Source organism: Lethenteron reissneri, chromosome 30 (genome assembly GCF_015708825.2).
Source record: "Lethenteron reissneri isolate LAM-NWPU_2019-01 chromosome 30, ASM1570882v1, whole genome shotgun sequence".
NCBI lineage: Eukaryota > Metazoa > Chordata > Hyperoartia > Petromyzontiformes > Petromyzontidae > Lethenteron > Lethenteron reissneri.
In genome coordinates this window covers 11,786,970-11,813,172 of record NC_083808.1, presented here as the reverse complement: position 1 = coordinate 11,813,172, position 26,203 = coordinate 11,786,970, and the positions used below count along the sequence as shown (strand labels likewise).

General features: G+C 44.9%; 1 protein-coding gene across 1 annotated transcript in view; it reads left to right on the top strand.

Moving 5' to 3' along the window:
• Positions 1-26,203, top strand: part of LOC133349529 (dynein axonemal heavy chain 3-like) — a 622,240-nt gene that overhangs the window by 331,247 nt on the left and 264,790 nt on the right. Inside the window, 4 exon segments of the mRNA XM_061563065.1 lie at positions 1,443-1,613; positions 17,414-17,551; positions 18,671-18,814; positions 23,399-23,563. Coding sequence (XP_061419049.1) covers positions 1,443-1,613; positions 17,414-17,551; positions 18,671-18,814; positions 23,399-23,563 — 618 coding nt within the window.

Here is a 26,203-nt window from a genome sequence, read left to right as displayed (position 1 = left end):
ACATAACAGTCAACACCCTACCTGTTGACTGTTATGTTATCCGACTCTCTTTTGTATTACATTTCTAAGTATACTAAATTTGTGTTTCCATTTCATTTATACCTGATGATGATTGCTTGTGTTGCAATCGAAACGTCGTATGCTAGTATTTAATTTATTATTTTCTCTTTATACGTGACTTTACCGAAAGAACCAAAGAGTTAAGAAATGCTGTCCTTATATGACCCGACACTGCATTGAAAAAATAGTAGGCCACGTGTGCTGAGCATCATGGTCCAAATTTGCCATATTTGATGAATTACTCACAAGTTATTTCACTTGGAATAGTTGCATCACAGCATCACCCCGTGTACTCGTAGACTGCTGAACATATGTCGGCCGGTGCAGTGTTCAGCTTGTGCCACACAGAGACAGCTGCCACTGGGGCAGCTGTCTCTGTGTGACACAAAAGGAATGGTTGAGATGAAATGTAATCTCAGGGGCTTTGGGTTGCTGAAGCATTTCAAGTTCCCTATATATATTCAAAATTCTTAAATCCTTATTGACAAAAGGGCTGTACATGTATATACTCCTTAGGCAGCACGGATGTGCTGCTTTGTAGTCCATGGGCGAGGCCAGAATTGATACCACTAAGAGGTGATACATATTTCATGATACCAGTTTGTGTACATGGCTAATAAAAGTGGATTATGTGATAAGATGCTTATTATTTAATCGTATTGCAACAGTTAACTTTCATTGCCAATTTAAAGATGCTGGCACAACCCAAGATTCGCCATCGCAGATGGTACCGACAAGTACAATATTCGGAAAGAGAAAAAAAACCTCTCAAACACATTCATCAATAACACCACCTTAAAGCGAAAAAAATTCAACAGGCAACATCTTTGGCAATGGCCCTCATAGCACAGAGATGAGGAGGGTCATGAGGAAGGTCCATTGCCCGAGACGGCGCCTGTTATATATCGTTTTATTTTTAACGCAGTGTTATTGACGAATGTATTGAGGTTTTTTTTCCTGTTATTTTTTCGTTTGCACTACTGCCACCTCAGCAGCGGCAGCATCATTGTCACCAATTAGTCAAATATTTGGCCCGGCCCCATTATTTTACCGGGATAAATTTCCACGTGATGATAAGACACTTCGTAGAGCTATCATTTCTGCTCGCCAGGTTGCTTTTGAAAAATAAGTTAATACCTCAGTGGGCTCTACCTAGTAATATATAAAAAAATCGTTCAAATTGTATTTGTATATTTTAAAGATATTTGTTTACCTTTCCTAGACGTTGCACTCCTGTCATATTTTTGCATTGTTTGTTGTTGTAACGGTCTCACCTGCCCCTACTTGACATCTGTAATAAAAAGAGCTTCATAGCTCATCGGATTCCTCCTGTGCATAAATAGATATTCTGATTCCGATTCTGTGCTTGCGCCGCGGTGCAGGTGCTGTCCGTGGTCGCCCAGCAAATCCAGACGATCCAGCGAGCGGTGGCCGAGCGGCTGCACAGCTTCGTGTTTGAGGGCACGGAGATCGCGCTCGACTCGTCCTGCTCCATATTCATCACGATGAACCCCGGCTATGCCGGCCGCGCCGAGCTCCCGGACAACCTGAAGGTATCGTGGCTCCGTGCGGAAGCACGCTTTGCGTGATTGCGTTGTGCGTTTTTTTGTTTTGCGCGTTTGGGTAAAAGGTGAGCGCACTGCCCCGGGATCGCTCGCCGCACGCCACTGCTGGCGGAAGGGTCTCCACTCGAAGGGAGCCGTAGAGAGTAGTCCTCTAGAGGGTCTTTGACGCTGCCCTACAGCACTCGCCAGATGTCATGGGACGAAGTGGGAGTACGTATACACCTCAGACCACCGAATGTGACCTGCCAACCGGCTTCACGATGGTAGCCATTTATACCGCTGGGCGGACAACAGAGATTGGCGGGTGGCGGTGGGCGGAATTCAAGAAAATTGCACCATTGTTTCAATTACCGCACCAAGAGATGGTTTGGAACTGGCAACTTTTGATTGCAAGTCCAGTGTGCTAACCCATTACACCACAAGAGCATCCCTCCAAGTCAAATTAAATCTATTCAACTTCTTGTTCAAGCCCCGTCCCTATTGGCTGACTCCTAGGCCTGGTTGAAATTCTACGGTTGTATCACAATTGGTTGTGTCTCCATTGGATAGCAAATTATTGACTCTCTGCAACTACTGAGTCCTTATTTTATTGACGCCCCCCCCCCCCCGGGGATTACGGGTTGTATGGGGGGGGGGGGGTGTGGATGTGTTTGAGCGCAGACGTGTTGTAAACGGTTAGCACACACTGAGTGTGCTTCGATCCCATAAACTCTCATTGTAAATTTGCCATTCGAACCCCGCTTAGTTGTTCATTAGCTTGGCTCGGCCAAAAGTGTTTGCCATTGTCAACACTGTGGGAACAAAAAACAAAAGTGATTGGGCATGCGGCTGGCAACTACCACCTCATCAAGTTATGTGCCAATGCCAGTGGGAAATCGCCTCCAGCACTTTGTCCTTACAATGAGTGCGGCTAAACTGGGGATATTTGTCAGTAACAGTTTTTTACCGCATTATGATCCCATATGGCTTGTTCTCTACGACTTAGCATAAACACAGTTGCATTTTGTTGAACGAGTAATACGTTAACACAGGGGCCTCATAATAAGTCCCCCACGTACATCTTTAAAATATATATTTCGACCACCCATCGTTTACACACACAAAGAAGAGACCACACACATGGCCAGTGCAGTCGTCATCGTAGACTGTACTTCACCGCATGAGAAACCCATTGGGACATCATAGTCATTTTGCAATGGTGACGAAGGTTAACGAAGTGGATTAGCACATGCTATGCAGACCTAAATTACAGAAAACTAAGAGATCTACGCACAGTCATTCCAGTTTATGACAGAGTTAACCGCAACTTTGGAGCTTGCGAAACATAACAAAGTACGAAGAAGATACGGACATAGCTATATCATAAACACATGGTACAAAATCATATGAGCTGGAAATTAGATCAGAAACAATTACAGACAAAACCACTATGCTATACAGCATCCATATGGATGCTGTATAGCATTTTATATATATTGTAAATCAACTTTTCCACTCCCACTGGCCTGTCAAAGGTAAAGCTTGACAAGCAGATATGACGGGAGGAATTAATTCTGGGCAGATTTTTTTAAAGTTGCAATCCACCACAAGCATCATATGAAACCATCACATCCATAGCCATTGCGTTTCAATGCATGCAGTGTCATGCATCTGCCATGGCTTAACAAGGCAATGACATTAGTCAACAGGCATCTCTGGCTTTGAGTACATGTACATGTGGAGATTGCTAGGAATATCATGGTGGGAGAGGGTAAACCAAATTTGTATTGTTAAAAAGAGAACGTAGTCGTGACATGTTATTTAAGTTTTCAGGAATAGGAGGCTTCAATGAGTAGAGTACACGTATACGATGGAAGGAGGGCAGGTTACCGAGACAGCCACCGGAGTGACACCCAGAGGTCACTGACCAAGAAGAAGACCATAAACCAGATGGAGGAATACTGTAGGGGCATCCCCTGGAATTTTGGAACGGGGAGCGGTGGTGCAATGGGTTAGCGCTACGCTGCGCTACGAATCCGGGGACGTGAGTTCGATTCCCGCTCACGGCCAACACCGGCGATGATCATCTGAAGCGGTTCTGGGCCTCTCCTATGTTGACGCAGCCTCAAATAAGTACCTAGTGCAGTGTGTAAACATTGCCACTCGGGAGACAAAGGCGGCCGGGCGTGGTGATGGACACCCATTCCCTTGTGTGCCGTCCCGGACTTCATAGGTGCTCGCTAACAGCGCTTGCCCCAACAGTCTGTTAAGGCTATGCGGAGGGATCTTTGTCTTTTGTTGTATCGAATGTTAGATTTTTAGATTTTATTTAATTTAGCAGGAGGGCTGTTGGACTTTATTTCCTAGGCAACCTGCGACGGTACAGATGATATAGAGTACAGCACAGATCTTAGTTACATCTAAGGTTTGAAGGTATGTCATCATTGCATTGATTATGCTGAACTTCATTGCACTTTTTTTATTTTACACTGTGATTGTTCTCTGGATAGACGAGCCCTCACCAAAGGAATGTGGAATGTCTACGACTGCTGTGCGACTGCCAATGTGGAAGAGCACTGCTCTGTGATTGTTTAAAGTAGACACGGTATCGTTTTTCTTGGTACAGTTTACCAATCGAATTTCAAGACTTGACTATTAACCACCATATCAGTTGCCCATTTATTGTGTTGGTCTGCTTTTCTGTACTTCTGATTAAGAATATTAAAAGAAAAACACTTTATAGTTCTTCTGGAGTTAAAGCCTGCCATAATAATGATAATATTTTTTTTATAATCGATAACACGCATGCTCCCAGTTAATCAAACATAATTACACAATTAAATTAACTATGAAAGTGATTATGTAATTTAAGCATCATGCTATAAAATACTCTTAAAATTATTTCGCGAAGCACTGATTGAATTGATAATAGCTCATTATTTTAAGCTTTAATTATTGAGTTTGTTATGGCATTTATGTTTTGTCAGGAAATAAAATTTGGAGGAAAAGAAAAGTTATAAAAGATAATCAGGATATCATATCTTGAAAAACTAACGACATGCATTGTACATTATACGAAATATCGTAGAATCGGCACGTTGTGGAAACCGTAGTTTAGACACACAAGGCACACACGCACTGTGTTCTACGCATGTTGCCATATGCACCTGGAATGATTTCTCTCTTGCCGAACAAACAATAACACTGTGGCCTTAACAGAAAGAAGTATATATAAAAGCCAATGTTATTACCTCAGTGCTATCATCCCGGCTCCTATGTTGTGGTCGATGGCATTTCTTCCTAGCACGCAGAAAGGCCAGAGAGATAGTGGTTCGTTAATGGGGTTTGGAGACTGCACTTAACACCGTGGGGTCTGATGATAATTTAATTTACAAACATGTTTTCTTATGACAAGTTTTTTTTTTATGGGCTTATGCTTAGTGACTTCATAGTAGCTATTGCGTAACAGACACACTGCCAAGTAAGTCGCTGGTAAAAATGTTTAAAGGCATCTTTTTCGATAGCACACATCCCTCATAGGTATCCGGTGCTTTATCTCAGATCACGATGTGTTACCGTTGTTGTCAAAGTAAGGAATGAAGGTTGAATTTCATTTTGAAGGCATGTGCCAGTGTGAGAATCTTGATGTGTGGGCAAGCAATCTTCTGTCTTTTATTTATTTTCGTGGCTTTGCGCAGGAGCACTTCCTACACAAAAGTAATTTCTGTCTCCCAGCATCATCTCCTCCACTCTCAAAGGGCACGTCAGCCTCGTTGTTCCTGCTCGTTTGAACGATAAACAAAACGCGTTACTTTATAACACGTAGTATTTCGCGACCAATATTGTCCACGATAGAGTTTTTGCGTTAGATGACATAAATATAAATGTGTCGTTAAACCCGCCACCACCCGACACAGCCAATTAGTAAGGTTGTTCACGTAAAAAAAACATCTCAATTCATATTCGTTGGGTCTTTCGGTGAAGCCACGTAGACATAACAAATAATAAAAAAAATAACAATATCACGACGTTTCGATCGCAACACAAGCAATCGTCATCAGGTGAAATATATAGCGGGAGAGTTGCTATTTGTCACCTGATGACGATTGCTTGTGTTGCAATCGAAACGTCATGATATTGTTATTATTTTTATTATTTGTTATATCTATGTGGCTTTACCGAAAGACCCAACGAATATAAATTCCTGCAGTCACGAAAGCTTTAAGTCAAGAAACATCCCAATTCGTTACTAGTCCAGCACACCGTTGTGTTGGAGAGTAAACCCACAACATTTACAATTCGAGTATGATGTTTCACCAGTAATTACAACTAGCATCATCAGGCGACAGCCAGAATTGTCGCCTGATTCCCTACTACAGCCATGAGTCTAAACTCATGCTTCTACATATGGAGGGAGAAACCAGAGGCCCTGGAGAAAAATCCCCTCAACCACTGGGAATAACATGCAAACTCCAAATATATAGCAGGCGTCAGGGTCGGGATCGAACCCACAACCTCCTGGATACCAGACGAGGTAGTTAACATCTCCTAGCCACCGTGGCTCTCATGCTGGATTTGTATACGCATATGTAATCGCCCTATTCCAATGGGGTAGTCACGGATGGACAACTCAACAAACTACAACAACAAAAAGGATACTTACGGAGCGGAGCAGCACAAACACAAGCTTGAAAAGCACACACACGCACACACTAAAATCAGCCGTATGTGGGAGGGCTGGGGTGATTTCGTGAGTTTTCTGATGACGCACCAACAGGTATCCGCCCGATGCTTTTAGAAGCGGAATTAAATTTTGGCCAAAGCGATGTGTCACGCGTCAAAACGGCTTGCTGATAAAAATGCATCACGAGCATTTCTTTGGCAGAAATGCTTCATGTCACCATGCTTGTCATTTTCTGCCAGCGATGTAAGGTACACACGTGCGTCCAAGCGGTAGGTAACAATGTGAATTGGTTTGCGTGCGTGTGTGTGCATAATTTGAGTCTCCAAAAACTACGACAGTTGCATAATCTACTCCGTATAGTTTAATAAAAGTTAGATAGGATGGTTTTCTCAGATACTGTATATGCTGCACAGATTTCATGTTTAATTTCTAGAATGAAACGTATTGATTCTACATAGAGAGGTGTGCATATCTAATTTTAAAAATATATTTTAGAATTGATTACCTTTCACATAACTGACCTCGTTGAGAAATGATCACAGTAAGCATACCAATACATTAGTCTATGGTTAATGCATCCAACTCTTTTCGGGTGGTTACCACTATTATAGAATCCCCAATAAAAGGCTCTATGTTTGATGGGCACCACGGTGGCAGGATGTTAACAACCTCGCCTGGTATACCAGAGGTCGTGTGTTCAATCCCGACCCTGATGTTTGCATATTTGAAGTTTGCATGTTCTCCCCGTGGCCACGTGGATTTTTCTCCAGGGCCTCCAGTTTTTCCCTCCACATTTAGAATCAATGCGCGTTTAGAGTATTTGGCTGCTATACATTTCCACGTGATAAGCCACTTCATTGAGCTATCATTTGTGGCCAGGTCGCTTCTGAAAAAAACTACATAGCTCACTGTGAGCTTACCCGGTAAAATAAAAATAGGATGTGGTTTCAACCTATATAATAATCATCTTGTTCCCATGTGCATTCCCCTTGTGTTCCTTCACTCCGACTGTTTGCCCCATTTTCATCATTTCAAGCGTTGTATATGTAATCAGGAAGAGGAGTGTGTGATGGGCGGGGCACGTGTGCAGGATGGAGGAGGGCAGGTTACGGGGCCAGGCCATGGGAGTGGCTCTCAGAAGTTGATGTTCAAGAGGAAGCTCGTAAGCCACGATGGCCGGTTACTGTAAAAAAGAACAGACCGCAGAGGTCAGGTGTCGACTCTGCAACAGCTGCACAACTTGGCAGCAGGAAGTGTTGGCAAGGTGCGGTCTCATTAACTGCCGTGACCTCTTGACCTTGAACATTTGTCGTTGCCCAGCCCCCTCCAAAATTGTAGAATTTCCCCGTCTCCTTTTGAACCTCCCATCATCTTTGTCTAAACTTTATTTTCTTAACCTCCATCTCGCTCTCCCGTACAACCCAGCTCCAACCATACACATAGCCCCCAACCCTAACTCAATTGTTAGCTTTACCCATTACAAAACGAGTGTCCACTCACCCTGACTGATAGGCTCCACCTTATGTAACCTACAAATGACCCCGATCCTCGTTTCGCTCATCGGCTTTCAACGGAGCCCTGGTTTTAGTCTCTCTGGCCACCGACCGTACCCGCTGGCCCTTATTACATCTAACCACTTCGCAGCTTCCCCGATCGCTTCTCATTTTGCCTCCTGGACAGCGATGTAGCCACTGGACTGGCTGCCCTTGCGTTGAATCAAGCAGTGTGTGGTGCCGGTGGCCATCATAAGCAGCATGCAGCCCCAAAGGAGAACAGTCGAGGATTGGTTTTCGCATTGATGTATATGCCACTTTCAGTCAATTTTTATGGACCGAAATAAACCAGGGGAAACAAGCCCTCCTGGGGGAAGAGAGTAAAAAGCACACCTTTGATTGTGTTTCTCTGTAAAAAGGCAACGCCGGGGTAGTGGTACACTCGCATACAGTATATGCGTGTGTTATTGTTTTTTTTATAGTCTACTTTGCCAGTGTATTGTAGGTCCGCTGGTTCTCATTAACTGCTGCACGTGTCATGCGGGGGTAGGGGGGAGTACATAGTTTTGTTCTCTTACGCCCTGGGCGTTTATATTATATATATTTTCATGAAGCCTTAGAAAAATACTATCTTCTTCACGTGGTGTATCTTGAAAAGGGGGAAGTGCAAAGCTCTGCTGCACTATTGAATAGTTGTTGCCATTTGGCTGCGAAGTGCACAGAGTTATTCTCCGTAACACATTCACAGCTATGAGGATGCATATGCAATTCTATGTTTGTACTATATGTGGGACACTAAAAAAATTAATCTACCTACCTCAGCAAGTTTTGTTCATTCATTGGCAAAAAGTATGGGCCCGCATTTTTTTCTTTCTAGATTTTAAGTTTTCGTGACTGCAAGGGTTCAAACTCATTGTTTTTTTCGGTAAAGTCACGTAGGTAAAAATATAAAATAAAATAAATCACGACGTTTCTGGCGCAACACAAGCGTCCTTCTTCAGCGAAAGCACACCGCTTAAGAGTGTCTCAGAGACACTCTTAAGTGGTGTCACACTTAAGCGGTGTGCTTTCGCTAAGTTGTCCCCACCTGAAGAAGGACGCTTGTGGCCCGCATTTTGCTTGCTCACACCGCTGCTGGCAAAAGGCCCTCCGCCTGGGCGAACGCGCGAGAGTGTCTGGTCTCCTTCTGCACGTCGAATGGACATTTTTGGCAGAGGTGGGGGCACCCACACCTTGCCCCACGAGCTGCAGATCGACTCGCTCTGGCGCACCTATTTACACTGTTCGGTGAACAGACGCGGGTCCACTGCCGTGCCGGGAGATGGAATCATTGAACCCGGTGAACTCTGGATTGCAAGTCCAGTGTTATAACCGTTAAACGATGACATCTACTTCCCCATTATTAGAAGTTCAACATACGTAGACGTGATATGCTTTATTTCCACGTGTCCTTGGAATGTAACGAGACTATCCCTGCAAGAAGAAAGAATCCACCAGTCATTTATTAGTGACCTCAGCATCTCCATAAATGAACCCCCCCCACCACCCACACCCGTGTGGATGGTTTCTTTATGACACAATAAAACAATAACACTGCTCACAACCAAATATCAGTGGCAATCAGTGTACCTGGAGGTGGCTTCCACGAGTTAATTCTGCCCGCAAGAGCACAGTGCCAACACCGCCGCAGGGATCGTCGCTCGGCTCTGTGTGTTTGCAGCGACGTGCGATTGAAGTGGGTTCGCGCCGTCACGAGCTGGTCATCTTGGCACAGTCACCACCAAAGCTTGAGTTTTTGTTGATTTTCATACCTTCACTTAAGTTGGTGAATTGCATCTTCGAGAACTGCACAGTTTCAGTACACACGTGTAAATAAAAAAAGGTGGGCCACCCATTGTGGATAATATATAGCACAGTATGCTTTACCTAGTAAATATAAAACATTGTTGATTTTTAGTAGATTTATTTCTTTATTGTTTGTTAATTGCTTACTTTTCCTATGCTCATAATTTTTTTTGTAATGTTTGTTGTAACTTTATGACCTGCCCCTACTGGACATCTGTGAAAAAGAGCTTCATAGCATATCGGATTTATCCAGGACAACTAAATATTAAGATTCTGATTAAAGTGAATTCAGAGGTTTCTACGATGTCATCTTCCGGGGGCTATTATTAGACACGACACAATGCATTTGCTCACTATGATAGTTCCCAACGGAAGTTTGATTCGTCCCATGGGCAACAGGCCGATTGTGCAATCCTAATAATAATAGTGAATACAAGTTGTAATGAAAATAATGCTGCATGGTGGTGTTAAGGCAATCAGCCTAGAAACACCGACGAGCCTGATATAGTCACGAGCAACTTCAGAAACAGGGTCTCCCTGCTCCTGCTGGCTCCGTAGTGCTGACTCTAACCCACCTATCAACCAAAGCATTTTAATAATAACGAGTTATTTTTGGTTATTTGAATGTAATATTGAAGTACCGCAATTATCCTTTAAGAGTAGAATTTTCCCCATATAAGCCATTTTGCTTTATGTATTTAGTGTTATTATTTGCACAATTGTGCCCTCATTTAGCTCATTAGCTTGCATTTTCTTTCCTTGCGTCTCAGGGCTCTCTGTTCATATAGACATTGCCTCAGTTGACGTCCACTGGGTCATATTAACAACAACAACAACAACAAGAGAGATCGACTGGCATCCTGTACTATTTATTGTGCTGTTTAGTTTCTCACAGATGGACTGTTGGGTCAAATTATTCTGTGACTGTTTTTGGCAGTGGAGCACAAATAAAATAACACACACATACCGCATTCATCGTTAACACAGCATTATAACAGAGCACTATGTGCCGTAAAAAGTTAATGCTCTTGCAATTTAGACTCTACGCCGTCAAGAGAGAGTTAAATGATAGACTGGCTTCCAGCCGGCGATTGCAATTAACACTTTGTTAAGCTTTCACTCGGCTCTTAGCACTTTCTAACGACTATTGAAAGCCCTCGAGCATCAACTCTCTCGGTCTGTCTGTCTGTATCGATGGGGCACGATAACTCTCCTAAAGATGATCCAAAGCGAACTGAGGTGTAATTTAAAGTTGTGCTGCTTTTAGGGAATTGATTAAAGGGAGATCTAAAATTATAACTCCAACAAAGCAAAAAATTTTATTTGCAAATATCAAAAAGTCTTTTGTCCTGGCAGCTACAGCATTGGCTTTCATACTGCTAAGTAAATGTGTTGAATACTTCAAATCACGAATGTATATTGGAAGGCATTATATAATGCGTGCATATGCAAGATGTGTCTTCTTTGTTTATATTTAGAGCACCTGGAAATGTGAGTGCGGTGGCAATGTGCATACTGCACAAAGGAAAGATTGGGACTTCAAATTCCCATGGGAGTGGATCCATCATCCTTCCAATATTCATTTTTAGGAAGTCATCGGTGAATGCCTTTTGAGGAGACTGTCCTCAGCCATAGGAATTTATAATTTTCACCATCGGTCAGGGGGTCTTCAATGGAGATGAACACTACAAAATGTTCATTTTCATATTGTGTATCGAGAAAACCACCTTCAAGGAATGAACTACAAAACAAATATCTCTCCTCTTGTAACCATTCCACTGAGACTGCCATCCTGGGCTCTCCCAAATGTATTAAAAGTTTCATGAAGAATACGAAAGTACGTGAATTTTACTTTAATGAGTACGCTGTTAACATCACTCTGACATTAATAACTTTCTCTTTGATACTTTAGTGTGCACCAAGTCTTTCCTGCAATTTAGACTATCCTTGTCTCTGGACGTCTCCCCTTGTAAAAACTAAAATAAACTTCGCTCGACTTGAAAGCCAACTTAAAGTCTTTATTTGCTCGTTACTGAAGTGTCAGATTGTGTTGGGCAGCATAAGACGTGCAGCCTGCTTAGGTACGTTATAGATACGTTATCGATAACGTACCTCCGATAAACACGGTTGGCTATGTACGGTGTGAAAGAAGTTCAACATACATACAGATAAGAACTGTTTGTGTTTTGATTGCATTTTCCACAATTATGATCATACAATATGGCACCAACCAGAAGTGCGAATGTTGAGTTTGATCTTGTTAGCTCAAACACTTTCATAAAATACCTGAAATGATGAGAATGTAAATCACTTGACACACACGTAAGGGGAAATTATCCCAGTGGGTTATGACCACGTGATGACTCACATCCACCAAGACAATGCAGTGAATGTGCCAGAGGAAAGTAAGCACATTAAGAGCAATGCTGTTATCTTAAAAAAATGTTAAGAAAACTGACAGTAATGGCCAGCATGTTTTTTCTTCTCAAAATTATATTGTGATCTGTGCACATGACCGGATGAAACTAATTACCTTTTTTAATAACCCATGTTACAGATCCGACTCGTATCTCTTTGTTCTTAATTAAACTATAAGCTCGCTTTTTTATTTTACCAGGTAAAGCCCACTGAGCTTTATAGCTCTTTTTCAGAAGCGACCTGGACACAAATGAAAACTCAACAAAGTGACTTTATCACGTGGAAATGTATTGCATTTAAATATTTTAAACGCATGTTGAGTCTCAATTTTGGAGGGAAAAACCGGAGGACCCAGAGTAAAATCCACCAGGTGACAGACATGCAAACTCCAAATATACAGGCTTCAGGGTTGGTATCGAACCCACGACCTCCTGCATACCAGGCGAGGGAGTTAACATCTCGCCACCGCGGCACTCCTGGTGGGGGAGGGGGGGGGGGCTGGGGGGATGTGATGTGGAAGGCAAGCATGTTTATGCTGTAGGCCACTGTCAGTTGGCTTGACATTTATGACTCTTCAAATTATTTTCTTGTAGTCTTCTGTGACGGTGACCAGGACTAATGGAGCCAAATGAAGGCAAGACTAGCTGGAGAAGGGCTGACGCTTGCATGTGTGCCTTCCTTGTTAAACATCAGATACAGCATTTCTGATTTTAACTTTAACTGTTGGGCAGATGTGTCAAATTATTTTGCCAAAAAACCTAATTCAGTTTTTAGTGCTGGAGTGTGTACTTATCACATTCACTAAATGTATCTCAATGCTGCTGTCATGCAAAAAGTAATATTTCGTGGCATTTGAATTCTGTAAAAAGAAAATCAACGTGAAGTTTTATAAAATTAAGGGGCATGTTTGGTTTTAGTAGATAATTGCACCGTGACCAGCATGTGTACCCACATCTGTGTTGTTATAATGTGACCAATGGGCACAATAAGGCTTCTGTGTGCCTTGCTGATATGGCACCTGCTTCCACAACAACTTTGTGCCAACAGGTTAAACCGGGGTCATGCTGTGCTATGCATTGTGTTACTTAAATTGCGCCAACTTTTCTGTGTACGCTACATTCTTCAAATGTACTATTGCTGCATTATTTAAATGTTGCACGGCAATATATTTGCAAATTACTGACTGGCTGTGGCGTGACGGTGAGCACGTTGGACGTGCAGGCCTGAGGTCCGCTGATTTGATCTCCTTTGTGCAGCAGTTGAAACAAGTGTGCAGGTTTATTCAATCCACACGCCTCTGCAGCTCAAATGGGTGCAACCGCATGCCAACGGGCAGGTCACTCTTGGTGGGTCGGAGTAATGTCCGGGTAATCGCCGCTTCCAATTTTTTAAGGCCGACGTGGAAGAGGAGGCTAAATACAGTAAAACCTTGGATTGCGAGTAACTTGGCCTGCGAGTGTTTTGCAAGACGAGCAAATTTGTTTTAACAAATATTAATTTGATAAACGAGCGAGGTCTTGCAATACGAGCAGTACGTGTATACGCTTTGTCTGCCGAGCGTCACGTGATCACAACTGATATACGAGTGCTTTGGATTACAAACACGTTTCCGGAACGAATTATGCTCGCAATCCAAGGTTTTACTGTACTCACTCCGTCTGGCAGCGAGGTCCTTTTTGCTATCAGGGGCGTGAGAAAGCAGTTGCAGAATCTGGACCTTTACAAACGGTTTGTTTTGCTTTTTTACCTACATTTGCATCGCAATACTTGTGGTCAGAATGCAGAGAAAAAACATACTCTGATCATATGTGCATTGCCTTTGAAACTGATTGGTCCACACCAGAGACAGCTTTCTTTCGAGCCTAGTCTCAAACGGAGTTAGAGCAGAGGATGCCAATTTATTTATTTATCAAACATTTCTTAGTCATCATGTATAAACATTCGATGGTTTTTAGTTCGTCAGAAATGTCACCATTGCATCTGCGACCGGTCTCCGAGGGATCGACGGGAGCTCAGTTCGAGGGAGATGGCTGTGTCACTTTGTGAACACGTCACCCCATTTGATGCGCAAAACTCCTGCAGCGAATTGTGCACTTGGGTTGTCGGTCGACGTTCGAATCGGACTGCGACCCTCAAAGGGAAAGGCGCCATCCCCCTTTGGTCGCCCTTCCTCGTGATTCGTGGATCAAACAAAGTGACTCGAGACGCCGGCGTATGGCAGCCAAGAGCAGTTCACACGTTTGGCGCAACGGCCCTTCGCTGGCTGCGCGTGACAAACGGACGAATGCATAAACATATTTCAGGCACGATAGAGCACAAGTTACATTGACGGCCTCGCAGCCCGATCCAATCGGAGCGCGTGTTGCGTGCACAGTCAACCGAGTTTCAATTAGCTTTTTAAACAACGTGGCGAGTTGCAGAGCCACGCGTGAATTTGATTGTGTTGAGGAGCCGTTTGTTAGACAGGCAACCCCAACAACATATTCTTTAGACGGAGTAAAAAGGTAAAAGTGCAGCCGTGCGTTTTCTTGCACATGCCACTACTGGCAGAAAGGCCTCCATCAGAGCTAGCTCAAGCTGTCCCTTTTGTAGGGGATTCAGTCGACTCGTATAAGCAGACATTGCATCGGTGGGAGTGCCCACTACTTTACTCGACCACAAATGACCTGTCCATTCACTGTGGGGCACCCATTTATGTGACTGAGCAGACGGAAACAGAGGGATTCAAAAGACTCGCCCATTGTTTCAGCTGCCGTGCCGAGAGAGTAGAACGACCTGGCGTCTTCTGGGTTACAAGCCCGGTGGTGTGCCAACCGTTCCTCTACGGCAGGGGCGCCGCCGTGGCTAAATGTTAACTGCGTCGCCTGGTATGCGGGAGGATTAACATCCGCTGGTCAGGCATGCATTGGTGTCTTCAACGTGGAAATGTGTTTCTCTAAAACTGCACATCGTTTCGAAGCTGCACATAAGCAGAACGAGCGTACTCTGATTATGCACGCATTGTCTGACTCGGAATTTTAAATAGAGCCAATAGGCTTACATATTCCTATAACAGGTAAAGGTGCAGCCCTGCAATTGCTTGCTCGACGCCACTGCTGGCAGAAGGGCCTCCACTCAAGAAGGCGCTCAAGACTTCCCCATGTGGGCAGGACTCGGTCGACACGTCCACGCTTGCCAGACGTCTCGGAGAGCTCAGAGTGCTCACACTTTACCCCACTGAAAGTGGCCTGTTGATCGATCAACTCTAGTGTACCTAATTATATGGGTACACACATCAATCAGATATTAACAACCTCGTCTGGTATACAGGATGTCGTGGGTTCGATCCCGACCCAGATGTCTGTATTTGAAATTTGCGTGTCACTCTCTCCCCGTGGTTGCGTGGATTTTTCTCCAGGTGTTCCGGTTTTTCCCTCGACATTAAACTATTTTTTACATTTTTTTGCCTGCTATAAATTTCCACATGATAGGCCACTTCATTGGGCTGTCATTCGTGGGCAGGTCGTTTCTGAAAAATACCCATATAGCTCAGTGGGACTAACCTGGTAAAATAAAAAATTAAAGTTTTTAGTTTTATCAGAGTATTGCAGGAAATGTATGCCTTTTGACTGCAGATGTTGGATGTGAGTGCAAAAAGGCAAGCATTTACTCCATAAATTAAGCACAGAGTATATGCAATATATTTTCTCAGATAAGACGTATGAGGAGCAATCCATAACTTTAAATAGAATCGGTGACTGACCCTGATGAAACCATTTCTCTACATTGTCCCCATGACGTGCAGTGCATTTAATCTTTCAATGCTTCCTTTGCATTTTGGTCATCTGTGTTTTATAAAGTTGAATTTTAACTGAACATTCGCCCTTTGACATATTGCCACTCATCCTGCGATGTGTCAACATCACCCAATTTGTCCCAAAATGTTGTGGGAATGAGTCTTAATCAGGAGTTTTGGTCTTGGGGTATTTGGTTGAAATTAATATCTAGTTAAGGGCTCTGCCATTGTCATGATCATGGGGACATTAGTTTGTTTTTGTATCGAGAGTTGTGGCACAATAGTTAGATCTGAGCTGAGGAAATAGTGGAAGATGGGCAGTGCTGTGGGGAGACACCTCAACTCACAATAGGGAGGTTACAAGTTCAAATGTAAGCTGTCCGTTTGAGGTCAATGTTTGTTGAACTCTTTTTTCGCGCCGCACGTAGCCGGCCGTGCTAATCGGAGGTGCCGAAAGAGATTCAACAACATTTTGTGGGCAGTCACGAGTGATTGTCGTACGGAAAGAATGCCTTCTGCCGTGTGAATGTGGAGTTTTCATCATTGGGCTAGGCGCAGCAACAGATATGGATGCAGTCAAATGCTTATTTGAGGATGAGCACACTTACTTTGACATGCAGTAAAATTATGATTTGCTGAACCCAAGACACAAGCATTTGTCCCTGTTTTGATCTAATTGCCGCTCGATCTTGCTGTGCAGTTCCAGATGGATAATTTACATGGCCACCAGCTGCCTTCGTGTGCATTCTTCTTTTAAATGTGACTGGCAAGGATTTAATGAGGCAGAGCTGAACATCACTCACTGGGTCGCTTCCCTAACTTGTTTTAGATTTAAACAAACTCCTACTTCACAGTGCGAGAGTTATTCAGTGAGTAAAGGGAAAACTTTTTTTTTTGTCTTCGGAGAATGGTTCTTATAATGAACAAGGCAGACTCTTTTTTGGCCGAGCAGCCCATGCTATGCTGGCCCCCGTTGGGTGAGCCATCATTGACACAAACTAATAAACACATTCCTGCGGAGGGAGCTGGTAGGAACGTTGGGTTGCTCAGTCAATGGCCAGGGTCAACGGCGGCGTGGTGTATTCCGCAAATATGCCCGACTGTGAGGGCGGGCACAAGCCGGCGTGAGTCGGTTAAATGTTGAGTTTTATAAGGGCACCACAGGGTGACCAGCCCCTGCCCACCCAGTCCCACCCCTCCCACCCCCCACCCAGCCCAATCCTCCCCACCCAGCCCCTCCCCACCCAGCCCCTCCCCACCCTCCCCTCCCCACCCAGCCCCTCCCCACCCTCCCCTCCCCACCCAGCCCCTCCTTCCCCACCCAGCCCCTCCGTGCACGATGGACGGACACAATAATCCCCTGTGGGCTGGTGTAACCAGGAGGTTCCTACCAGAAAAAATTCTACTTGCTGTAGCGCCGAAAATGCTGGCCACCTTGGAGCTCAGCACGATGAAATCTACGGGCTCCGGCAGCCTTGTATCAAGTGCTCAACTACAGGATGCACGTCACCACGCCACAGATGACCGATTGCTACCAACGTGCGCACAAGCAGGTCTTGCCGCTAACACTGCAATGAAACATGGTGTTTGTCAGGTTCTCTTCAGGACGGTGGCCATGATGGTGCCAGACTACACTCTCATCGCTGAGATCTCCCTCTTCTCCATGGGCTTTGTCAACGCGCGCAGTCTTGCAGCCAAGGTGGTTGCCACCTACCGCCTGTGCTCAGAACAGGTGACATTAAACCAGCCTTTTTGGCTTGCGTGTTGCGTACTTCCTTTGTTCATCTGTATGGGAGTTCGGTTGTCCCCACCCATCCATCCGTGCAGTGCTGCAACAGGAAGTTCATCCAAAATCCAATGAGGGTTGACTAGTCCCCAACATCAGTAGCCGCGGGCTTGATTCTCCCTCTATGCAGTATTGTTTTTGTGTTGAACATGGCCCTGTCGTTCAGTTGGAGTAGCTACTGTCAATAACATCTGGCAACCCAGCAGCATGTATTAACAAGCCTGACTGCTGATGAGACCCAGAAGGTTAAAACTGGTTACAGGTGTTTCTTGCTTAAACACATGCTGCTGGATAATGTCGGTCCGGAAAGCCAATGGGGTGATAGACGAAAACAGTTTTTTTGTGTTTGTGGAGACACAAAATGGAGGTCTCCATACTGAAATATGTGATAGGCACTTCTCTTCTTTGGTGGGTGTTCCACATTCCATTGGCATCCCACGTTGGGAACTTATTTTATTGACCTCCCGGGAGGAGCGACGGTCTGATTTGACCTCTTGACTGGGGTTTAAATTTCATAACCTTTTGATTGTGAGTCAAGCACTCCGCGACAGCACCAACCCCGGATGCAAGATGTACTCAAATTAATTCCATGACATACAGACGCTGAAAGGCAAATCCGCGACTGCTTTTCATACATGGCTCTCAACCGTTGATGCCCCTCATATGTATATAGATATATAAATATACATACACACACGGTAGTGTAGCGATTAGCGCGCTGCGCTATGAACCCAGCAACCCGAGTTCGATTCCCGCTCACGGCCAACACCAGTGACGATTATCTATACCGGTCCTGGGCCTCCCCTAGCTCTACTCAGCCTCAAGGGAGTACCTTGCGTGGTGTGTAAACATCGCCTCTAGGGAAAAAAAGTTGGCCGGGCGTGGTGCTGGACACCCCCCCCCCCCCCGTCATGTCCCGTGTCGGCCTTCATAGGTGCTACTCGCTAACAGCACTTGCCCCAACAGTCTGTCAAGGCTACGTGAGGGATCTTTGTCTATGAATATACATAACGTTGATTCCCATAACCTGCCTCTCTCACCGCGGCCTCCGTTGCCCTGCGGTAGCTGTCCTCCCAGCACCACTACGATTACGGGATGCGAGCTGTCAAGTCCGTTCTCACGGCGGCCGGGAATCTGAAGCTGAAGTTCCCTGAGGAGAGCGAGGAGGTCTTGGTGTTGCGCTCCATCACAGACGTCAATCTGCCCAAGGTGAGCATTCCAGCGCATTCCCGCGGAGGCGGTTGCGCATGGGTATGCGCATGGGTATGCGCATGGGTATGCGCATGGGTTTCGCATGGGTATACGCATGGGTATGCGCATGGGTATGCGCATGGGTTTCGCATGGGTATACGCATGGGTATACGCATGGGTATGCGCATGGGTATACGCATGGGTATGCGCATGGGTATGCGCATGGGTATGCACATGGGTTTCGCATGGGTATACGCATGGGTATACGCATGGGTATGCGCATGGGTATACGCATGGGTATACGCATGGGTATACGCATGGGTATGCGCATGGGTATACGCATGGGTATGCGCATGGGTATGCGCATGGGTATGCGCATGGGTATTCGCATGGGTATACGCATGGGTATACGCATGGGTATGCGCATGGGTATGCGCATGGGTATACGCATGGGTATACGCATGGGTATACGCATGGGTATGCGCATGGGTATGCGCATGGGTATGCGCATGGGTATGGCGCGCAGTGATGTATGGCGACAGGTTGTAGGGTTTAAAGCGCCTGATTAAGCTGTGAGTGCGATGTTTAAATTCGTAGTACAACAGGGATGTTGCTCTATATGCGGAGTTTCCTCTATGCACTTTACTATTGATCGTGTTTCTAAAAACAAAGCGTGAGGACAACGTTCAGAGTCCCCGTGCACGTTCTGTCCATGTACCAAACGATATTACGACCCCTTGTTTGCTTTGTAACACAGCCTTAACGATCGCTTGCCGGGTCTATTTGGAGAACTGAATCGGGACGTGTGTCGTCACTGGCATTTATGTGTAAGACTCGCAGTTACTGATGGATAGCAGAATCGTACAAGACATTATTAAGGTTTTAAATGTTCACTGTTGACGTCTGACAAAGATGCTAGCATTGTTTTCGCATCTTAGGATCTTAACCTGGCATAAAGACAAAGGCACGTAAAAATATTTAGGGTTCATTGTTAAGCGACACGTGGGTAACAAGTAGGGGTGGAGCAATACATCAATTAATGTGTTTCATATAATGCACCATTCATAGCAATGTTAAAAAATATTCATTCTTTAATCCAATCCTTTACCTGAACTGTGACAATCCATCACATCAATGACCAAGGAATAGGCCTTACCCTTTTCTGGCAATAATACCAGTGGTAAGATATTCAAACACCAAATGGACAGTTTAACACGTAGGCTTTCGCGACCAATATTATTCATAATCAACGTTTTTGGGTTTAGATCGCGTTATTTATGAATGTGTCGTAACCCTCCACCACCCGACACGGCCAAATGGACACCTATTGCATCAAGTATACATTATCCGCACAAGTTTGTGGTAAAACATGCAAACAAACGTGCTGTGATAATGTTTGCATTGTCTGTGAAAGTGATTGGCCTACATCGGAGATGGTCTCCATTGTGGCCTTGTCTCACTGGTGTTAGATCATAGAACGGCAAAAAGTCGAACAGCGCAAAGGCAATGATAATAACTCGGGGGTCGAGTAGTTATATCTATGGCACATTTTTTTTTCACACATAATTTTGATACCGGCAAAAAATGGTACCGTAGATAATCCATCGAAAGGCTTAGACCGTGAATCGTTTACACCCAGTAGCCAGCTGAGCCCTTCAACAAACCCGCGGCAAGCAGCACTGAAATGACAATCCAAGAGAGTCTGTGCTGACAGAACTGGCACTCAGGTGCGTTGATGAACAAGACTGGTGCAATGGACCATCTTTGGGTGTCGTGGAAATTCATTTCAGGTTTCAGGTTGGATGGGACTGTGATTGGCACACAATTGGATGCTTGCGAGTTCAAATTCCTGGCTGGGTTTTATTCTACCCATCATATCTCGGAATAGCACCAAATCAGTAGCACGATAGGAAGACAATAGTAGTTTGTTCTATGTAAAGCCTGCCATAGCAATGTAGAATGTGTACCACTGTTTTAAGGTTGTCAACAACCTTGAAAGTGTAGCCCTTGCCATTGCGTGTCCTCGAGCCTGGATACAGTGTCATAAAATATAAAAAAGGAAGTTGCCTGTTTGTGGCATTTAAGGGTGGATGTATGTTCATTAAAAAAAGATTCAACTGAACTCTGCTGACGGGATTCTACGTATTTGCATTGTTCTCGTTAGTGCATTGTGGTCCTCAAACGCAGCTTAAAATGTGGCATTAAAAACTAAAAGTTATTTATAATCACCTGCAAGAGATCTGTTTCTCATTTGCACGCGCTGGCTTGGGCGCATCAATCATTTAATTGATTTTGTGATATGGTGTAACAATTTAAATGTCACAGTTATGCACACTTGTATTTCTATATGAATGAAGGAAAAAAATCTAAGATTTCCTCCAGGATATCCTTTTGTTCAGCTGCAGACCCTGGAGGATGGCGAAATGTGAGTAATAGGAACAGTGACATCAGTTAGGGCACTCCTGTCAGCCTGATTAATAGCGGTGGAAGATGATAAGCCTGGCTACGTGCTAACAGTTCCAATAAAATATCCTAGAGACAAGATTTTGGCACCTTCCCGTGGCCAGAATTGAATCCCAATCCGACCACTGTCAGTGGAGTTACATGGAGTGAGGGGTCGGGGGAGAGACTTGCTGGAGCCACACAGTGTGAGTTTACCATATTCAGGTAGAGTATTTACACGTACAGTATTGCCTCGTTATTCACGAACTTGCTATCTACGATTTTGGCTATCCGCAATTCCCATCTGGAGCTCTACACGTGACTGCCGCAATGGAGAGGGAGAAAAAGAAAGTGATGAGATCACGTGATCAGATAAAGTTATGAGAAATAAAGTGATGAGATAATTTCCATGTATTTAATAGCTTATTTATGTATTTGTTTAAGGTAATTCAAAACAAAAAGTTTCACGAGCATCTTTGGAATGTATTCCTCGCGAAGAACGAAGGAACATCGTACGATGTAGAACCAAACCACATGGTAGGTGCTCTGGCAGTGTTGTTAGTGAGCAGCTATTAAGAGGGTGGTGTAACCAACATAACTCTGACTACCTGTGTCCTCTAGTGCTGATGTCCACACACTGCCCGAAGTACTCATTGCAGGCTAAGTCAACCTAGGAGATGCCCAGGCCAAGTTCGTAAAACACTTTCCGCTCATTGTGTATGTGTGTGTGGTCATGAATTGACCTTGGAGCATGATGCACTGACCACTATGCTGATACTTCACGCTTGAATGCATGCACGTGCATGATGAAGATTACCTCTGGGTATTTCTGAAGCCGTCTTTCATTGAGCACGGTTTGCGATGGAATGGCAGCCAAATAAAAGGGCTCACACAGGAGAGGATGACCACCGTTGGAGGTGGAGCGATGAGATCAACTTACGTGCAGCGGCACCCTGGATTGAGACATCGTGATCTCATTGGTGATGGAAGTTTATCTCGTGACTAGGCACAGAGTGGAGGGTTAAATTAAATCATGATAACTCTATATACTACAATACTATAATCTAAAAAGACATATGTTTTGTTCTATACTTATAACTAAGTATAGAGAAAATAAACAAAACCATCATTTTCTGTTATTGAACCGTTGAAATCATCGCCAAGAGTTTTTCTGAGGCGGTATCTGAAATTATTTTCATGTCGGTCAGATTACCGATACGTGCACGCATGCCTAATGAGATTGGTGCAGTTTCCAGTGAGTGCATTGCTTCCCGTGACCTGACCTCCTTTGCGGAGTAATTCCTAGGTCGGGAGAAACCGAGAGACCTATAAAATTGCCCCAAATTGGCGACGGTTTTGTGTGTAAATGGAATGTGAATGCCGAGGCTGGGTGTGAGAGCTCAGGGTAATGAGCCGAAGGAGGTCTGGCGATGAAGCTTAAAACAAGTTGGGATATTTTTAGAAGTTCTTTATTTTGCTTGCGATGCTGCGAACATGTCCCTGTTTACTCCTTTATTAATACGTACATATTTGATTAAAGTAATACGCCTAACTATACGTTATTACAAATAGCAATTTCATAACAGCACTTACACACACTTGCACGTTTGCACACGCAAACCCCTATACAACAATAACAAAAAACTTTCCCATATGCAAATGTGCACGGACGTGTCTGAATACAACAACAACAACAAATGACATCCGCCATTCTCCATTGACGACTTTCAGCGCCGTCCTTGTGCCGGGCCAGCGGCACTTTGAGGCCACGTGAAGTGTCGAAGGCTCGCTGCTGGCAGGAGGTCACGCTGCGTTAACTGATTGACGTGAGCGGCAGATGCATCACCTGTGCTCCCCACTGAGCCCGGTGCCCTGCTCCTTGTTGTGAGCACAACTCCTCCTGCTTTTATTAGCGCTGGATGGCGATTGCCTCACCACGTGCTTGTATATCGATGTGAAACCCTGCTGTTAGTACTGACCTCTAAGAGAGAGCATGACCTCTATGTTCTTATCTCAAGGTATGATCACAACTCAAAAGACAATTATACATTACCTGGGCATTCTTATTGCCGGCTTGCCAGCCATGCTCGCAAGTCACGTGGGCACTTGGGGAGGTGAAGGAAAGAGCGTTGCCATCGTGTCCTCCCCTTGTCTTCGCAGTTCCTCTCGCACGACATCGCGCTCTTCAACAGCATCATCTCGGACCTCTTCCCTGGGGTGGAGCCCCCGACCCCCGACCACGGGGACCTGGAGGTGGCCATCAGGGATGTGATTGCTCAGCAGCGCCTGGAGCCTGCGCCCTGGTTCATCACCAAGATCATACAAGTAACGATAATGATACATCGTAATTTACTACAATTGGTATTGTTGCTATCGTTGGTACAGTCCCTATCGCTCGTATAGTCGCTATCGTTCGCGCCTCCGATGAGCACGGTTGGCTACGTACAGTGCGAAATAAGTTCAAAGTACCTACAAACATGTTATTCTCCTGGAACTATGCGATGCACATATCATGAGCATAACGATTGTTTTTAGCCGTTGAGACCATTCGTACATTTGGTATTTGCGCCAGTCGCGTAGCGCAAGGGAGGCTGTCGCGCAGGCACTATGTTGCACAGCCACGGTCTGCAGTAGCGTCTGCGTATGGTGGGGGGGGGGTCGGTGTTGCTACTTGTAATCCCAATTGAGTGATTTGCAGGAAATCTTAAAAAATTTACACCGGCGCACTGATAGTCAGATGACTACGTGTAATATTTCACAAGACAGAGGTGGCACGTTTTCTTTTTACAGTTAACCCTTTCCCGTTCCGATGACGTATGTGTACAGTGTACGTGTGCGTCAGCGTTTTTTCTTCCGAATGTGTTCCGATTTTGCGAACGTGTACGTCATCGGAATCGAATCGAATCTGAATGGATTCGGAAGTAATAGGCCATGGGGCAGGGCATGTGGCACAGTTTGGCACCAGTTATAATAGAGTGCGTCTCGCTACAGTTCTCCGCGGTGAGCACAGTACAATTTCTTTAAATCAGCGGCGCTGCGCCTCTCAAAATAAAATTAAGGCTATCCGCTTTCGCTTTCCAAGATTCAGCGGTGAACGGGACTCACCCTGCAACTTTGCAGACATCGGAACGGGAAAGGGTTAATAGACCCGCAGGAATAACTAGCGCTGCCTTGCGAACTCGAACCGCTCACCCATTCAACAAGCGGTACAAATGCGCTGATGCTGGGCCATGTCACTGCCCCAAGTGTCACCACCGCCATGTCACCAGGTTCCGTGCAAGGAGCACGCTGTGCTTCCTTAGCAGGATGACGTGGTTGTGTCTAAGGAAGCATCATCAGTTTACAATTCAAGGATGTGAAATTAAAGTGACTGTCTCTTGAGAAGCTTGGACTCTGCCTTGGAAATGTGGAATGTCCACCACTGACTGCACACCGGATATGGTCTTTCCCAAACATTTTATTAAACAAATTAAATACAGTTCAGAAATTCTCAATCGATCAATGGATAAAGGTCTCCTCCCCACAATGTGTCCGTTGTGTCCGTCGGTCTTGGAGCCGCTTTTAGCCCATGCTGAGCCACACTGGTCAGTGCGTATTGGTCAATCCAAATCGGTACAATGTGCAAACAGAAATACACAGCCGTCTGCATCCGATCGTATGGTGCGTTGTTAACATCACGCTAGAGTAGAAATAAAAAACTTTTCTTTCTGGACTCCTGCCTGGATTCCTGTCTGCCTGCTTTGGCGAGCGGCCAAGTGCACCGTACGCGGTGGTTACGTCACCGCGCACATGCATGTGATGACGCCAGCCGCATCGCACATGCGTGAGCCTGATTCCTGCATTCTGGCGTCACGCCCCCCCCCCCCCGCAACCTCCACCCTGGCGTGCATCCCGCGTGAATGCGAAAGAGGAGATAGAGGAGGGAGTTTAGGGGAGGGAGAAAGTGGAGGGAAGACGAGATGGAGAAGGACACAATCAGAGTCAGAATATGTATTCGTGCTGGAGGAATCAGATGAGCTATAAAGCTTTTTTTTACAGATGTCCAGAGAAGGGAGTGGCAGGGAGAGAGTGAAAGGGCCATGGAACAGAGATGAAAGAGAGAGAGAGAGCAAAACGGAAAGAGGAAAGTGAGGGAACGTGACAAGCAGTGGGAGAGAGGATTCGGGAGAGGAAAGAGAGATTGAGAGGTGGGGATAAAGAGAGTGAGGGAGAGAGAGAGTAACATTAAACGTTACTTGATTAGCAAGGATGAGCCATCACGAATGTTACAAAGTGCTAATGTATCTGATATGGCCCATACATTCACAAGTTGATTTGTTAATGCAAGACATTCAGTGTATGTTACAAGTCTGCCTGTAAGATGTAAACACTGTACTTGTTATTTTTGAAATTAAGGTAAAAACACCCTCGTTTTTTTCCGGAAATAAGCAATACGTTATACCAACATGCAACATTTTTACTATTTACTCATCCTCAACTTCAGTTTGAATATCTTGAGCACTTTGTGATAACTGTTATGACTAACACTTGTTACCTGTTAATTGCATGCCATACACTGGGTTAATGTATGTATTGCAAAATCTTCCCGCATTGTGTCGTTGTGGATATAATGCTAAGCATGAATAAAACTACTAAAAAAAGCGAGAGAGAGAGAAGAACTAGGGAGGTAGAGATGTGGGAGGGAATTGAGTGACATTCAGTGGAGGGGAGGGGGGGAGAGAAATTTAGAGCCGGGGAGAGAGGGGTAGCAGAGGAGACAGAGGAATAGAGAAACAGAAGCAGAGGCAAAGCGAGACAGAGCACCTCCGATTAGCACGGTTGGTTACGTACACTGTGGAAGAAGTTCACCATACATTGCGATTGACAGAACATCGAAGGCAAGAGGAAAGTGCAGAAAGGCAGGGCTCTCGATATAAGATCAAAACGTTTTGCTGGCTGGGAAGGACGGACGGACAGTCACGTCCA